This window comes from Myotis myotis, unplaced genomic scaffold (genome assembly GCF_014108235.1).
Source record: "Myotis myotis isolate mMyoMyo1 unplaced genomic scaffold, mMyoMyo1.p scaffold_m19_p_2, whole genome shotgun sequence".
In the NCBI taxonomy this organism is placed as follows: domain Eukaryota; kingdom Metazoa; phylum Chordata; class Mammalia; order Chiroptera; family Vespertilionidae; genus Myotis; species Myotis myotis.
In genome coordinates this window covers 70954461-70972356 of record NW_023416324.1, presented here as the reverse complement: position 1 = coordinate 70972356, position 17896 = coordinate 70954461, and the positions used below count along the sequence as shown (strand labels likewise).

The window sequence follows — 17896 nt, the reverse complement described above, 5'->3', positions numbered from 1 at the left end:
AGTATCACTCACTTTTATAGACTATTCCTTCATACCAGAAAAACTATTCCTTTGTACCAGGAAGAGAGCCCTTCTCTGTCTTTAAAAATCCCATTTTTTTTTTATAGAAATCATTGTTTTAAAAACAACATAACAAAACCCTTGTCATGTCTCCTTAAACTGAAGTTAATCATAAAATGTATTTGGATAACCTGAGATCATTATGAATATTCTGATATAAATGCAGGTTCAAAAGCTGAAAACAGTGACTCCCAGTCCAAACTAACTGATGAGAATTCAGTGATGCATTTTAAAACTGAGAGTTACCAGAGGCAGTTGTCTGAATACACCCTTTCTCTATTATAAACATACACACCTATCCTCACACCTCAAGATAACGGGAGCTTCAGAATTACTTTATAAAGGCATAATGTAAATGATTGCATGAAAATACACACAGATGTGGAAACAAGTAGAGATGTACTATGACTTTAGTTCTTCCTATCAACTCTCCATCTTGCTAATATTTCACTTTCTACACTAGCTATCTATCATTGGCTCTATTCTTTTTTGATGTCAGAGAATCTATGACATATACTTATCACCACCTCTAAAAACTTAGCATTCCTTCTGCTAATCCATCTTTCTTCTTTCTATTCTCTCTAATAACTTAGATATCTACTTTTCTCTGCTGTCATTTCTGCTGCTAGACTGTGTATTTGAATATAGACTGTGATACATTAAAGCTCTACATGTTAACCACTAAGGCAACCACTTAAAAAAAATAGGTATAGTTAGTTAATTAGTAGTGGAGATTTTAAAAAATGAAATACTAAGAAGGCAAGAAAGATGGACAAAGGCCAATAGAACAAATAGTAAACAAATACTAAGATGGTAAATTTAAATCCAAAATGGAATACTAAGAAGGCAAAGATGAACAAAGGTCAATAGAATAAATAGTAAACAAATACCAAGATGGTAGGCTTAAACCCCCAAGGATTGATAGTTACATTTAATGAAAGTGACCTAAACATTCCTATTAAGGAGCAAAAAATGTCTACCTGCTTATAAAAGCAAGAACTAAGTATATGCTTTCTATAAGACAATCACTTATACATAAAAATACAAGTTAAAATTATGGGGAAAATCATACTAGGCAAACACTAATCAAAATAGTTGGTGATAAACTATCAGATAAAAATAAATGGAAAGATGTTTTGTGCTCATGGATTAGAAAAATTATTATTGTGAAAATATCCATACTATCCACAGTGATCTACAGATTCAATCCAACCCATATAAAATTCCAATGGCATTTTCCACAAAAATAGAAGAAACAATCCTATAATTTCTATGGAACTGCAAAAGACCCCAAATAGCCAAAGCAATCTTCAAAAAGAACAAAGCTTGGAGGCACTAAGCTTCCTGATTTCAAAGTATATTACAAAGCCATAATATTCAAAACAGTATGGTACCATATAAAAACAGACACATAAATTAACAGAAGAGAATAAAGAGCCCAGGAATAAATCCATGAATACATGACAAATTAATTTATAAAGGGGCTAAGAATATACAATGGAAAAAAAGGGTAGTCTCTTTAATAAATGGTGTTAGGAAAACTGGACAGTAACATGCAAAAGAATAAAACTGGACCACTATCTTACACCACACAAAATCAGATAAAAATGGATTAAAAACTTGAACATAAGGCCTATAACTATAAAAATCCTAGAAGAAAACATAGAGAGTAAACTCTTTAAACTCTATTCTGGTGATTCTGGCAACAAAAGCAAAAATAAACAAGTAGGACTATATCAAATTAAAAAGCTTCTGTACTGCAAAAAAACCATCAACAAAATGAAAAGGAAATGTATGGAATGAAACAATATATTTGCAAATCATATATCTGACAAAGGGTTAATATCCAAAATATATAAAGAATTCATACAATTCAATAACAAAAAACAAACAAACAATCCAATTAAAACATGGTCAGAAGATCTAAATAGACATTTTCCAGAGAAGACACACAGATGGCCAACAGGCACATGAAAAGGTGCTCAACATCACCAATCATTAAAGAAATGCAAATCAAAACCACAATGAGATATCATCTCACATCTATTAGAATGGCTATTGTGAAAAGACAAGAATTAACAAGTGTTGGTGAGGATTTAGAGAAAAGGCAACCCTTGTATACTGTTGGTGGGAATGTAAATTGGTGCTGCCCCTAAAGAGAATAGTATGGAGATTCCTCAAAAAATTAAGAATAGAACTACCATATGACCCAGAAATTCCACTTCTGGGTATTTATCTGAGGAAAACTAAAACACTGTCTTGAAAATATATCTGCGCTCCTATGTTCACTGCAGCATTATTTACAATAGCCAAAACATGGAAGTAACCTAAGTAGCCATCAACAGATAAATGGATAAAGAAAACGTGTGTATATGCAATGGAATATTATTAAGCCATAAAAAGAAGGGAAATCCTGCCATCTGTTACAACATGAATAGACCTTGAGGGCATAAGGCTAAACAAAATAAGTCAGACAGAGAAAGACAAATACTGTATGATCTCACTTATATGTGGATGGAATCTAAAATAAAACAAAGCCATAGATACAGAGAAAAAACAGGTGGTTGCCAGAGGCGGATGGGCGGCAGATGGGGGAGTGCAAAGGGCGAAGGTGGTCAAAAGGTACTGGGGATGTAATGTACAGCATGGTGACTGCAGTTAATAATATTGTACAGTGCACTTGAAAATTGCTAAAAGAGTTGACCTTAGTAGTTCTCATCACAAGAAAAAAATCTGTGACTTTGTGTGGTGATGGATATTGACTTATTCTGGCAATCACTTCATAATAACTTGTATATGCAGATATTAAATCATTATGTTGTACAGCTAAAACTAATACAACGTTATATGTGATTTATATCTCAATAAAAAAGCTGGAGCTTCTATATTAATTTGGGACAAACTAATCTTCAATATAAAGTATATAAGCAGGAATAAAAACAGACATTTACTATAATAACGGGGTCCATTCAACAAGAAGACATAATAATCTTAAATGTGTAAGTATATAATATCTTCAAAATATCAGCAGCAAAGACTGACAGAATTAAAGGAATAAATTAACAAACCAGCATGTAAATCTGAAGATTTTAACACTACTCTCAGTCATTCACAGAACAAGTACACAAAACTTTTTTATTAAGGATAAAAAAGACTAAACACCATCAACCAATTTCACATGATTGACATTCAAAAGAACATTCCACCAGCCCTGGCCTGGTAACACAGTTGATTAGAGCCTCATCCTGATACACCAAGGTTGCAGGTTTGATCCCCAGTCAGGGCACACACAAGAAACAACCAAGGAATGCAGAAATAAATGGAACAACTGATGTTTCTCTCTCTCTCTCTCTCTCTCTCTCTCTCTCTCTCTCTCTCTCTCTCCTCCAACTCTCTCTCTAAAACCAATTTTAAAAAAAACAACACTAAAAAAAAAAAGAGAGAACACACTCCACTCAAAAATTATAGAATACTAGTACTTATTAATTTTTGTCAAATGCATCTGGAACAGTCAACTATACACTGACTAAGCTTCAAAACAGTATTTATAAAATTAAATCTGGTTCACTCATGAATTAAGCTGTTTAATGGAAACAACCTAATGTCTACCGCTAATAACAGGTATCTGAAACGTCCCTAAATATAAGGAAATAAACACACACAAGAGATATACAATATCTGAAATGAAAGTATAATATATATATTTAAATACATTAGAAAATAAGTTAAAGTAAACTTTAAGAAAAGTTAGAAAAAAGAAAATTAAATATAAAGTAAACTGGGAAGGAGTAAAAAGAACTGAATGTGGTGATTGTAACAAGGGTATATAAACATGAAAAACAAACATATCGTATCAAGTGTTTGTTTTAGGGGAATATTTTATTGTTAAGGAAATTTTACTTTAATAAAGTACTTTGGGGGGGGGGGCGGTTAATCTTCACCCGAGGATATTTTTTCATTGATTTTTAGGGAGAGTGGAAGAGAAAGGGAAAGACAGAGGGAGAAACATCAATGATGAGAGAGAATCATTGACTGGCTGCCTCCTGCACGCCCCCTACTGGGGATTGAGCCTGCAACCCAGGCATGTGCCCTTGACCAGAATCGAACCCGAGACCTTTCAGTCCACAGGCCGATGCTCTATCCACTGAGCCAAACCAGCTAGGGCAAAGTATGTGCCCTTGACAGAAATCAAACCTGGGACCCTTGGGTCCACAGGCTGACCCTCTATCAGCTGAGCCAAACGGGCTAGGGCTAAAGTACATTTTTAAAAAATATAATTTTATTGATTTCAGAGAGGAAGGGAGAGGGAGAGAGAGAGAGATTGAAACATCAATGATGAGAGAGAACTACCAATCGGCCGCCTCCCACATCCCCCCCACTGGGGATCAAGCCTAAAACCTGGGCATGTGCCCCTGACCGGAATCGAACCCGGGACCCTTCAGTCCGCAGGCCCAAGCTCCATCCTCTGAGCCAAACCGGCCAGGGCTAAAGTACATTTTTAAAGAATGATGCAAAATTTAAGAATTTTCAAATAATTTTTGCTGTCTTATCAATCCATAACTAGTAATAACAGATTATTTAATATGTTTGATAATAGTTGGTAAGCCATTTATTTTTAAAAAACTATCACAGAGAACTCTGATCATAATTTATTTTAAAAATTCAATAAAATATACTCACCTACTTGACTAGTTCCTAGTTTTACAGGTTCTGTTTCTAAACTATGTAATTTGCCATTTTCTTTGTTGTCATTATGAGAAATAAGACTCTGAGATAACTGATTTGCAGTTAGATTTGCCTGAAGCTTTTGAATTTCTGCCTCTTTTATTGCAAGCTTAATCCTAGCACAGAGAAAAGAAGCCAAAAAATATTAGAAAGGTTCTATAAAAATATCTCATACTATTTTTTACCTTTCAAGATGGAAAAAATTTAAAACTGGTATTAGTCAACTATTGGGCAGGATATGTAAATTCTTTTCTACCACTGATTGGACTATAAACTGGTTCAGATACTTTAAAAACTTGGTGATACCTAGTAAAATTGAAAATGTACACGCTATTCTCAGATTTTCACTTTTAGGAATATATACTAGAGAAACTCATCTATATTGTAGTTAACATGTATAAATGTGTACTTTGTAGCACTGTATGGAAAAGACAGAAACTAGAAACACAGTAACTAACACTAAAGGAATAAATAAATTGTGACATTGTTATAGGATAGACTCTTATACAGCTATAGAAACTAAATTAACCACATTAATCCATGCACTGATCAATCACTCTACCTACTTTAACATGGATGAATTTAAAAAATGATCGAGTGAAAAAGCAAAATTACAAACAATATAATCATATAGTATATTTCTGAGTGCAAACATATACAAAATGGATTGAAGAATATTACCCAATTCATGATGGTGGATACTAAGGAGGAGAATGGGACTAGTGGTAAGAATCAAAATGTATAATCTATCCTGTAATGTTTTATTTTTTATTTAAATAAACAGATTTGAAACAAATATCACAAAATATTAAGAATCAATTCTTTGGCCCTGACCAGTTTGGCTCAGTGGCTAGAGCATCGGCCTGTGGACTGAAGAGTCCCAGGTTCAATTCCGGTCAAGGGCATGTACCTTGGTTGCGGGCACATCCCCAGTAGGGGATGTGCAGGAGGCAGCTGATCGATGTTTCTCTGTCATGGATGTTTCTAACTCTCTATCCCTCTCCCTTCCTCTCTGTAAAAAAAAAATCAATAAAATATATATATTTTTTAAAAAGAATCAATTCTTTGTTGTGGAAACAGATATTTGTTATAATACTCTGGACTTTTAGTATATTTTTCAACATTTTAATTAAAGATCTTAATTTATTACCAGTTTTTAAAAACATTGTATTTGCTACAACTTCAGAGCCTAAAAACCATACCTCAATTCCGAAATCATCATTTTATTTGTCTCACAGCAGCCAATGTAGTTGTCTTCCTTGTTTGACAAACTACTCATCTGTTGCTTAGAAAGAGATGATTTAAAACCAAGCATTTCTCTTTTTAACTGTAAGTATAAAAATAAACATATGAATTTATAATATCTGTGATATAATTTTTTTATTCAGAACTCCAACTCTGAGAAATTGTGTGAATTTAATAGAAACAACCTAACATCCATCAATAGAACATATAAATATATTAGGAAATAGAAAGATAATGGGAAAACTACAATAGTTAAATAAACCTGCATGATGTAAATCATTATGGAAACATTACATAACATAAAACTGAATGTAAAAAAACAGTAGCACATGTAGTATTTTTTTAGCCATGTAGTATTTTTTAAAATGCACTAAACTATATATATGTGTGTGTGTGTGTGTGTGTGTGTGTGTGTGTGTGTGTATACACACACACATTCTAAATGCATCTGTATGTGGCAGTATTTAAAATATGAACAAGAAGGCCTTGGCTGGTATGCTCAGTGGTTGAGCATCAACCTATCAATGAGATAATGACTTGATTCCTGGTTAGGGCAAATGCCTGGGTTGCAGGCTAGATCTTCAGTAGGGGGCGTGCAGGAGCCAGCCAATCAATGATTCTCTCTCATAACTGATATTTCTCTGTTTTTCTTTTTAAATGTATTTTTACTGGTTTCAGAGAAGAAGGGCGAGAGAGAGAGAGATAGAAACATCAATGATGAGAGAGAATCATTGATTGGCTGCCTCCTGCACACCCCGTACTGGGGGATCGAGCCCGAATCCTGGGCATATGGCCTTGACCGAAATCAAACCTGGGGACTCTTCAGTCTGCAGGCCAACGCTCTATCCACTGAGCCAAACCAGCTAGAGCTCATCATTGATGTTTCTATCTTTCTCTCCTTTCCTCTCTGAAATCAATAAAAATATTATTTAAAAAAAAAACAGCAACATTTAAAATATGGACAAGAAGGCCCTGGCCAGTGTGACTCGGTTGGGCAACATCCTATATACCAAAAGGTTGCCATTTGATTCCTGGACAGGGTACATGCCCAGGGTTGTAGGCTCGATCCCTGATAGGGGGTGTGCAGGAGGCAGCCAATTAATGTTTCACTCTTCATATCCACATTTCTCTCTCCCTCTCCCTTCCTCTCTCAAAAATCAATAAAAAATTTTTTGAAAATATGGACAAGAAGGATACACATGAACTTCAAAATAGTTGCTACCTCTAAGAGGGAGAGAATTAGATGTGATAGGTATATAAAAAGGCTTCATTTACCTGTAAAATTTTATTCTAAAAAAATCTGAAGTGGATATGCAAAATGTTATCCACATTTAGCAAATGCTATGCTACATTGGTCTCTGTGCTTTTCTGTGTGCTTGAATAACACAGAATTTTTAAATTAGTTGTAAAAAGGGGCAAGGTAAACAATATGACCATTACCTTCAAATTATAACCAAATCACATTTTCTAGAATGAAAAAACTCACATTTCCAAACTATGTTATTCTTAGTACAGCATGAAACACAGGATCACGCATATTATTATCACACTACCTTTAGAATCTCATATTAAATAAATTTTGATACTGAGTCAAATTAGAATATCACCTTAAGATGAATGCTATCTGCATATGATTACTATCAGATTTGTAAAGCAAACTGGTGCATTAAAAACCTAAGCAAATAATAAAAAATCAGCATCCTAGGAAAGTAGATATAGCAGAGGCTGGGAACCAAGAATCATACATTCAGTTTCAATTCTGCTACAAGTTATTAACTTCATGGGTAGCTATTTCTTCACCAATAAAACAATGGTATTGAATCAGATACTTACTAAGGTCCCTCGTAGCTTCATAATTTCATGACAGTTTAAAATTGTTAAAAGGCTACCGTCCATACATATGTGAAACCAACCACGATACATTTATCTGTAGCTTTCTCCTGATCTCACCATTATTTTACACTTATCAGAAACATATAGCTTAACTTCTTCCTAATCTCACTTGTAACTATGATCATACACATATATAACTTAACGAGAAAAAGGGACTGGCTACAATATAAATACATTTTCATGTTCTGTACCATTCAGTCAGTATGTGAGAAGTTGCTCAACATTAATCATTAGGGAAATGCAAATTAAAACCACAATGTGCCGAAACCGGTTTGGCTCAGTGGATAGAGCGTCGGCCTGCTGACTGAAAGGTCCCAGGTTCGATTCCGGTCAAGGGCATGTACTTGGGTTGTGGGCACATCCCCAGTAGGAGATGTGCAGGAGGCGGCTGATCAATGTTTCTCTCTCATCGATGTTTCTAACTCTCTATCTCTCTCCCTTCCTCTCTGTAAAAAATCAATAAAATATATTTTAAAAAAAATAATAATAAAAAAAATAAAACCACAATGTGATAACACCTTATACACACTAATATAGATATAATAAAAAAGAATAAACAATAACAAATATTGGCAAGGATGTGGAGAAATGGGACCCCTCATGCATTGCTGGTAAGGATATAAAATGGTGCAGCCACATTAAAATACATTTTGGCATAAATTTACTATATGACTCAGCATTTCTATTCCTAATCAAAAGAAATGAAAACATATCCACACAAAGACTTACATGCAAATGTTCACAGCAGCATTATTCACAATAGTCTCAAAGTAGAAACAATCCAAATGTCCATCTTTTGGTGAATAGATTAATAAAATGTGGCATATCCACACAATGGGTAATAGTCAACAATAAAAAGAAATGAAATACTGATATATGTCACAATGAGTGATCTTCAAAAACATTAAGAATGCAAAGAACAGATGCAAAAAGAGACCATGGTTAATTTAATTTATAATAAATGTCCAGAAAAGACAAATCTCTAGATGCAGAAAGTAGATGAGTGGGATAGGGATTAAAAATGGTGGCAGAGTACGTGGATATGCTGCATGGACATGCTTCCAGGAACAAATTGGAATTACAACTAAAATACAGAAAAACTTCCTGAATAATCAACAGGAAACTCGCAGAAGAGAACCCTGATACCTAAGGACCGAAAGTGGAGACCACATAAACTGGTAGGAGGGGCAGAGGCACAAAAGGGCTGGCTGGGCGCACACAGATAGCAACTGAAGTCCCAAAGAGATATCTCAGTTGTCGGGGGTTGCCACTGAGAACTCTGGGATCTAATCCCCAAGCTGGTCTCCCCAACAGAGAGCATCAAAACTGAAGAGGGTACCCACATAACATCTGGCTATGAAAAGCAGCTGAAAATTCAGGCACCCTCTTAAAGGGTCAATGCACAAAATTCCCTGTGGAGCTACCCATCTTGTGCTCCAGCAGTGAGGGGGTGAAGTGTACTGGAGCTGAGAAAGCAGAAGTCAGGACTGGGGACCAGGGGGATAGAGTTTAGAACACAGACACCCCAAGTTTCCTAGGCTGAGTCATTCCCTCACACAGGACATCTTTCCAACATAGACATTTGCCTTGCCTGTGAGGAAGACAGTTGACACATCCTATTGGAAAAAACCTTGCCCTTAGGTCACTTAAGAGATTAAAAATAACAATTAGTCTCCAGGCAGAAGCAACCACCCTACCCTGTTGAAAAAAACTCTCACCACACCTGAGATGATTGCCTGGGGCAATTCAAGAGGAATGCTATCAGTCTGTAGGCAGAGGCAGTCTCTGGAGGCTTTGAGTGTTTGCCTGATCTAATTAGTCAGAAACAGCCTTTAACACTGTCCTGCACTAGAGATTGAGAGGTGTAGAGCAGCAGTCACCAACTTTTTGGAACTCATGGACTACCAGTGATCCGCAGACCACTGGTTGGCGATTGCTGCTCCAAAGGTTTCCTTAAACCAGTGGTAGCCAACCTTTCAGACCTCACAGACCACCAGAGTGGTCTTGGCGGCTGCTGGTATAGAGGATCTACCTAATACATAGTCACAAACCCACACAGACAACCAAAATGAGGAGACAAAGAAACAACCCCCAAATGAAAGAACTAGAGAATTTTCCAGAAGAAGAGATAAATGAAGCAGAGATAAGAAATTTATCTGAAACAGAGTTCAGAGTAATGATGGTAAAAATGCTCAAAAGCATGAAAAAGAAAGTAGATGAGTGGCTCCCTAGCAGTAAGGGTGGGTACAAAAACTAATTATAAATGGCACAAGGGGTCTTTGGGAGATGAAAGAAATGTTTGAAAACTAGATTGTGGTAACTGTTCTAAAACTTGTAAATTTACTAAAAATAATTGAACAATACACTTAAAATGGGTAAATTTGGTGGCATATAAATGTCACTTTAAGAAAGCTATTTTTTGTGGGAAACAGTATGGAGTTTCCCCAAAAAATTAAGGATGGAATTCCCATTTGACCCAGTAATCCCACTTCTAGGAATATATCCCATGAAATCAGAAACACCAATCAGAAAGGATATACGCAACCCTGTGTTCATAGCAGCACAATTTATAATAGCTAGGATTTGGAAACAGCCAAAGTGCCCATCAGCATATGAGCTGATTAAAAAACTGTGGTACATCTACACAATGAAATACTATGTTTTTGTAAAAAAGAACTCTTACCATTTGCAACAGCATGGATGGACCTGGAGAGCATTATGCTAAGCAAAATTAGCCAGTCAGAGAACGATAAATATCACATGATCTCACTCATTGGTAGAATATAATGAACAAAAATAGATCCAGAGACACAGAAGCATTGAACAGACTGTCAAACCTCAGAAGGAAGGCAGGGGAAGGAAGGGAAGGTAAGAGATCAACCAAAGAACGTATGCATGCATATAAGCAAAACCAATAGACACAGACAGTAGGGGGATGAGGGCATGTGCTGGGGGGTGGGAATGGCTGGGGAGAGGTCAATGGAGGAAGAAGGAGACGTGTAATACTTTAAACAATAAAGAATTTAAATAAAAATGTTTCTAAAAAGCTGTTTTTAAAAAATTCTGTGCCATTTTTTTTAATGTATTTTATTGATTTTTTTTACAGAAAGGAAGGTAGAGGGATAGGGAGTGAGAAACATCGATTAGAGAGAAACATCGATCAGCTGCCTCCTGCACACTCCCCACTGGGGATGTGCCCACAACCAAGGTACATGCCCTTGACTGGAACCCGGGACCCTTGAGTCCGCAGGCCGACACTCTATCCACTGAGCCAAACCGGTCAGGGCTGTGCCATTCTTATATATGACATCTGAGAGACTGAGAAAGGCTGAAATAGTAGAAAGTAAAAAAGAAAAAAAATAGGAATTAGACAGAAAAGAAGTTGATGTCTGAAAGTATAGACATCTAAAATAAAACAAACAGAAGCTAATAAATCAACCACAAAATGATGGTTTCTTATAAAGCACTTCAGTAAAATTTTCCTCTTCACTCATACTTACTGGCAATCGGGACATAATTTTATCCAAATGTCTCAGTTCCACTCTTGAACTTTCTATTTCTTGCTGACATACATCCAGTCGCTCATTCTGTGTTGCAATACGGACCTTTAATTCTCTGTTTTCATTTATTAGAGAAAATTTTTCTCGAAGTATTTCATCTTTGTCCTCTAACTCACTCTCTAGCTTCAAAATAGTTTGTCTAGATTCAGATAGTTGTGCCATTATTTCTGAATTTTTCCCTGCCATGATTCTTATTTTTTCTTTTCCATCATTATTTTCTTCTTTTAACTGCCTATGAAGAAAAAAAGCAGAAAAATTAAAAACATATTCATTTTTAATAATGATATTTAGTTAATCTCATACAAAATATTTTAAAGCTTAATTTTGAAATAAAAATATTTGCTCACATTTGCCATGTGCCTACTTTCTGCATGCCAGGTACTCACAACTTTATGTGGTAGCACTATTATTACTTTCAGTTTATATTTGGGGAAATTGAGGCACAAAAATGTTATAAAACTTCCCCGGTGTCTCACAGTAAGTAGTAGGGCAGGATAACCCCATTATCTCAGAAGCATTTCTGTTCCTTTTTAAAAGTGTGAAACAGGAGATCTAACTCCAAAATCCTGACACAACTTTTTGCAGCTTTAAGAAAGTTTTAGATCATGTAAGGAACAATCATGAAGTATCAGCCACAACTCCATAAGGTAAAGTCTAATCAACCATTAATGGATTACGAAGCATTACTATTTTCAAATACATATACCTATAAATATGTCAAACATTATGACAATCTAATCTTTAGAATTGTTAATGTATTTAATCAGTTCCCTTTTCACATTTTTAAGATCTCTAAAGGGAGAAGGCTGGACTAGGTGATTCTTCATGACTTGAAGAATACGTATTTTACTAACTAGCTAATGTGGTCACACTATAAGAACATGAAGTGTGTGTTAATTTTCTCTAAATATTTTCAAAGCAAAAATTGTGATCATATTACTCTATATCTACAAGTATATCAACATACATTTTATTCATTTAAAATCCTCACTTCATTATATCTAGAAAACAATTTGTCATGAAGCCAATCTTTCTACATAATTTAAGTCCACAATTAAAATATACAAAATACTCTATTCCAAAATGCTTCAATTTCTTCATTTCCCCACAAAAATCCTTTTTCTACAACAGGATACTGTACCTTAATTTCTCTTTTAGAATTTCAAGGTCACTTTTATATAGACCACACTTTTCCTGCAGCCTTTTATTTTCTTTTTCACAGTTAATTAGATTTTTCTCTAATATTTCTTCTTCAGCTTGAACCTAAAAACAATAATTTGTTTTAAGTATGCACACTAATGTTGTCATAGGTTTTAGGTTTTTAAACTAAAAAGTAGTGACTTTTGAAATAATCAGGAGAGTGGAATAAGTATTCCACCCATTTAAGTTACCAACCTTATAGTAAAGGGAGGAAAGTGAACTTCCTGGACAGGGAATAGGACTCTAACTACCTGTTCAGAAATGGTTAAGAGCCTATGACAGAGGGGCAACAGCAAGAGTGTTCTGGCCTCACATGGACAAGTCAAACAACTCATGCAGGGATTCTGCATGAAGTTACTAAAGGCTAACTTTAGTACAAATGTTCCAGAGAAGTAATTTTTGAAATTGTAGCTAAAAAATACTCCCAATGAAATCATAGTCCAAAATTTAAAACAAAAGCCATGTACTCAGGATGGAACAGTGGGAGTGGAGGACTGGGCAGATCTCCCTCACTTCCTTTGTTACATCTACCTAACTATAGGGCTCTGCTGAGCAGTTTGAAATTGATAATCCTAAGAAGGGTTATGAGAAATCATCTCTTATATTTGCCTCTCTCTCCTCCATAAAGTCCTCCCTTTCCTCGAGGATACCCACCCTATACTAGTCATTCTACCTTCCCCTACAGATTACCTTTTTAAAAATCACTTCTATGATATTTCATTCCCACAGGGACCGTCTCCAAGGCTTTCAAACAGTGACCTAATTAATTCACATTTAAGATTTTGGTATCAAATGGGATTTTGATTTCTTAATCATCATCCTATCTAATAAAAGAAAAATATGGTAATTAGCATACGACCGCTACCCTTCCCAATGGCTAATCAGGGCAATATGCAAATTAACTGCCAGCCAAGATGGCGGCTGGCAGCCAGGCAGCTTAAAGTGAACATGAGGCTTGCTTGCTTCAGTGACGGAGGACTCCAACGTTCCCCGCCTGCCGCTGCCGGCCTCTGAGCTGCAACTCTAAGCAACTATGTTACAAATATAGAAGCTAAACAAAACCCCAGAAACCTGCTTTAGTCCGTCGGGCTTCAGCCAGCAGGATTGCAACATTGTTTCTAATACAGAAGGTAAACAAAGGCCAGAAACCTGCTTTCAGCAGTGGAGGCCTAAGAGCTGGAGCCAAGCCTCAAAGCTAAAGCTGGGCCAGAATAAAAAAAAAAAAGAAAAAAAGGAGCGGTTGGGAGCTTCAGTCACCCGCCAGCCTGAAAACAGCCCTCAGCCCCTCACCCAGACTGGCCAGGCACCCCAGTGGGGACCCCCACCCTGAAGGGTGTGACCAGCTGCAAACAGCCATCATCCCCTCACCCAGGCCGGCCAGGAACCCCAGAGGGGACCCCCACCCTCATCCAGGACACCCTTCAGGGCAAACCAGCCAGCCCCCACCCGTGCACCAGGCCTCTATCCTATACAGTAAAAGGGTAATATGCCTCCTAGCACCGGGATCAGTGGAGCCGAGAGGCCTCCCAGCACCGGGATCAGTGTGACAGGAGGCAGTGCCCAAACCCCCTGATTGCTCTGTGGCTCTGTGTGTAATAGGGGGCGGGGCCACAACCTCCCTATCCGCCCTGCTCTGTTCGTGACAGGGGAAGGCGCCCCAACCCCCTGATCAGCCCTGCTCTGTGCCTGATAGGGGGAGCTCCCCAACCCCCTGATCACCCTGCGGCTCTGTGTGTGACAGGGTACGGCGCCCCAACCCCCTGATTGGCCCTGCTCTGTGTGTGACAGGGGGCAGCGCCCCAACCCCCTGATCGGCCCTGCTGTGTGTGTGACGGGGTAGAGCCATAACCTCCCCATCGGCTCTGCCCTGAGTGTGAGAGTGGCAGCACCCCCAACCCCCTGATCGACCCTGCTCTGTGGGTGATAGAAGGTGGCGCCCCAACCCCCACCCCACGGGCCCTGCTCTGTGTGTGATGGGGTAGAGCCATAACCTCCCCATCGGCCCTGCCCTGAGTGTGACAGTGGCGGCGCCCCAACCCCCTGATCGGCCCTGCTCTGTGCGTGACAGGTGGGAGCTCCCCAACCACCTGATGGGCCCTGCTCTGTGCATGACAGGGTACGGAGCCCCAATCCCCCTGATGGGCCCTGCTCTGTGCGTGACAGGGGGCAGCGCCCCAACCCCGATTGGCCCTGCTCTGTGCGTGACAGGGGGTGGCGCCGCAACCTCCCCATCGACCCTGCCTTGAGTCTGACAGGGGGCGGTGCCCCAACCCCCCAATCGGCCCTACCCTGAGCGTGACTGAGGGTGGCATCGCAATCTCCCAATCCGCCCTGCTCTGTGCATGATAGGGGAAGGCACCCCAACTCCCCAATCGGCCCTGCTCTGAGCCCGACCAAGGGCTACACCTAGGGATTGGGCCTGCCCTCTGCCCCCCGGGAGCAGGCCTAAGCCAGCAGGTCGTTATCTCCCGAGGGGTCCCAGACTATGAGAGTGCACAGGCCGGGCTGAGGGACCCCTCCTCCCCACCGAGTACACAAATTTTTGTGCACCGGGCCTCTAGTATATAATAAAAGGGTAATATGCAAATTAACCCAACAGCGGGAACAATTGGTCACTATGACGCACACTGACCACCAGGGGCAGACGCTCAATGCAGGAGCTGCCCCCTGGTGGTCAGAGCACTCCCACAGGGGGAGTGCCACTCAGCCAGAAGCCAGGCTTATGGCTGGCAAGCACAGTGGCAGTGGCAGGAGCCTCTCCTGCCTTCAAGACAGTGCAAAGGATATCTGACTGCTAGCTCCCTACAGGTAGTGGGCCTAAACCATCAGTCAGACTTCCCTTGAGGGCTCCTAGACTGAGAGAGGGCTCAAGCCAGGCTGAAGGACCCCGCCCCCCCCAGTGCATGAATTTCATGCACTGGGCCTCTAATTTTTAATAATAATATTTCTCTTTTCTACCCTTCTACCTCTCTTTTATTTATTTTTTATATATTTTATTGATTTATTTATTTATTTTACTTTCTTTATTTTACAGAGAGGAAGGGAGAGGGAGAGTTAGAAACATCGATGAAAGAGAAACATTGATCAGCTGCCTCCTGCACACCTCCTACTGGGGATGTGCCCACAACCAAGGTACATGCCCTTGACTGGAATCAAACCTGGGACCTTTCAGTCCACAGGCTGACACTCTATCCACTGAGCCAAACCGGTTAGGGCCCTTCTACCTTTCTTTAATCAGAATCATTAACTTCCTGCTTCAATTATCTCAAGATGGAAGTCTCTCATATCAGTATCAGTTGACTAGACCTCTCTTCTGAGCTCCACAATTGAACATCTAACATGTGGCCTTCCTCCAAACAGGTTTTATTACTATGTGGTATTACTTGAAGATAGCAAATAAATGTAATAAAGCCATTATATTACTATGAAGAATCTGTTCAGGAATCTTCCCTTTGAGAGGCAGAAGTGAGCCCCTCTCAGGGTGGTAGATCCAGGGAGATCAACTGAAAGCTACATAATCTACTCTTTTATTTTCACTGAGGTTATAGGAATAAATTTCCTGCTTCTATTTCTATAGCTCCAACTTCTGCTTACTCACTCCATCTTTCTCTATATTTTATTTCTTCTCTTGTCTCCACTCTTTTCTCTGGATAAAAAAAGTTTCAACTCATTATAAAAAAAATTGTCCATCAATTAATTAAGGAACATCATGCTTAACTAATATTTATAAATTCTTTATTTCAAAGATTTCATTATAAATGAGATAATAAAAATTACTCCCTGCTTTAATCATAAATACATATATTCTATTTATGTCTCTATTTTTACAATATGGACTGTAATACTAAACACTGACTTTGTACAGTCAGTTAATTAGATTTACCTTTTCCAGCTTTTCAGCCACTTTTTCTTTATAATGTTGGAAAGCTTTACTCAGCTCTTCAGCATTATATAGTGCTTCATTCCTTTGTCGTTCAGCTCTAAAATTTAAAAAGGGATAATTAATAAAAGCAAAAGATGCCCTGCACTGAATAGTTAAGATCCAAAGTAACCTATATTTAATTTTGAGGAATAATTAGAGAGAAACAGATTTCTCTGTACTAAAACAACAAAAAAAGAATACTAAGCTTAAACTGCAAATAAAAAATGAAGATTAATAATTTCCTTACTATAAGATATCAATATAAAAAATAAAATGTAACAAAATATTTATAAACATACTTTAAATCATACATACATTCTTATGTGTTGGCAATATTTTTCCCTCAATCCAGAAGACAGACAAGAGAAGTAGCCTGAAGCTGTATGATAAATTGTCACTTCACTGACTAATATATTAAAAATACTCGGTAAATCCTATGACCTTTACAAAGATCAGGTAAATTTTCAAAAAGTTATTTCAAGAGACAGTAACTTTTATTTATGCATATATAAAAATCTGAACAACAAATCCAATCATTACCAAGCACTGTCTTAAGCCCAACCATGCTGCCTCACCTCCTAGCTGACCCTGACCTTTCATCATACTTCTCACACTGAATTGAGATTATTGGACTGGAACTTGGTCAATTTCCTATCCACATCTAAAACTTTCCTAGCCCTGACCAAGTAGCTCAGTTGGTTAAGCATTGCCCCAATACACCAAGGTTGTGGGTTTGATTCCTGGTCCGGGCACACATAAGAACCAACCAATGAATGTGTAAATAAGAACAACAAATCCATGTTTCTCTCTTTGTTACTATCTCTAAAATCAATAAGTAAAATATAAAAAGAAACCCACACAGAACTTTTCTATATTTAATCCCATTCTCATCACATTGTTTCCAGTGTAAGGGAAGTGTAGTGACTCTTCTTCAACATGATTTCCTTTACCAATACTCTGGATCTTAGCTCTTTCCTTTGAGGAACTTACTCTGTCTTCTGTATTTTAGCCTCTTCTCTATTGGCTTACAAACTCAAGTGAAAGTATCTCTTATTTCCTAAATATGTGGTTCTTAAGTCTGGATAGCAACTGTGAATACTGGAGATGTCTATTTGGTTTCAAAGTTTCAGATAAAAAATAGCAAGTATTTAAACAATAAGAGATTTATCTGAACATCTAAGAAAATTCATTCTATTAATTTGCAAAGCTAGAACTCAGAAAGGAAAGGATACCTATGTTTCTCATTTAACAAAACAAAAACCCCCAGATGTTGTGCTTTTCTCATGTTATC

General features: G+C 37.9%; 1 protein-coding gene across 1 annotated transcript in view; it reads right to left on the bottom strand.

The window, feature by feature from the left end:
* CCDC18 (coiled-coil domain containing 18) overlaps window positions 1–17896 on the bottom strand; it is a 113667-nt gene that overhangs the window by 71779 nt on the left and 23992 nt on the right. The window contains exons 6-10 of the mRNA XM_036348470.1: window positions 16567–16663; window positions 12625–12746; window positions 11424–11715; window positions 5988–6112; window positions 4741–4901 (exon numbers count right to left, since the gene is read on the bottom strand). Coding sequence (XP_036204363.1) covers window positions 4741–4901; window positions 5988–6112; window positions 11424–11715; window positions 12625–12746; window positions 16567–16663 — 797 coding nt within the window. The remainder of the gene's footprint in view (window positions 1–4740; window positions 4902–5987; window positions 6113–11423; window positions 11716–12624; window positions 12747–16566; window positions 16664–17896) is intronic.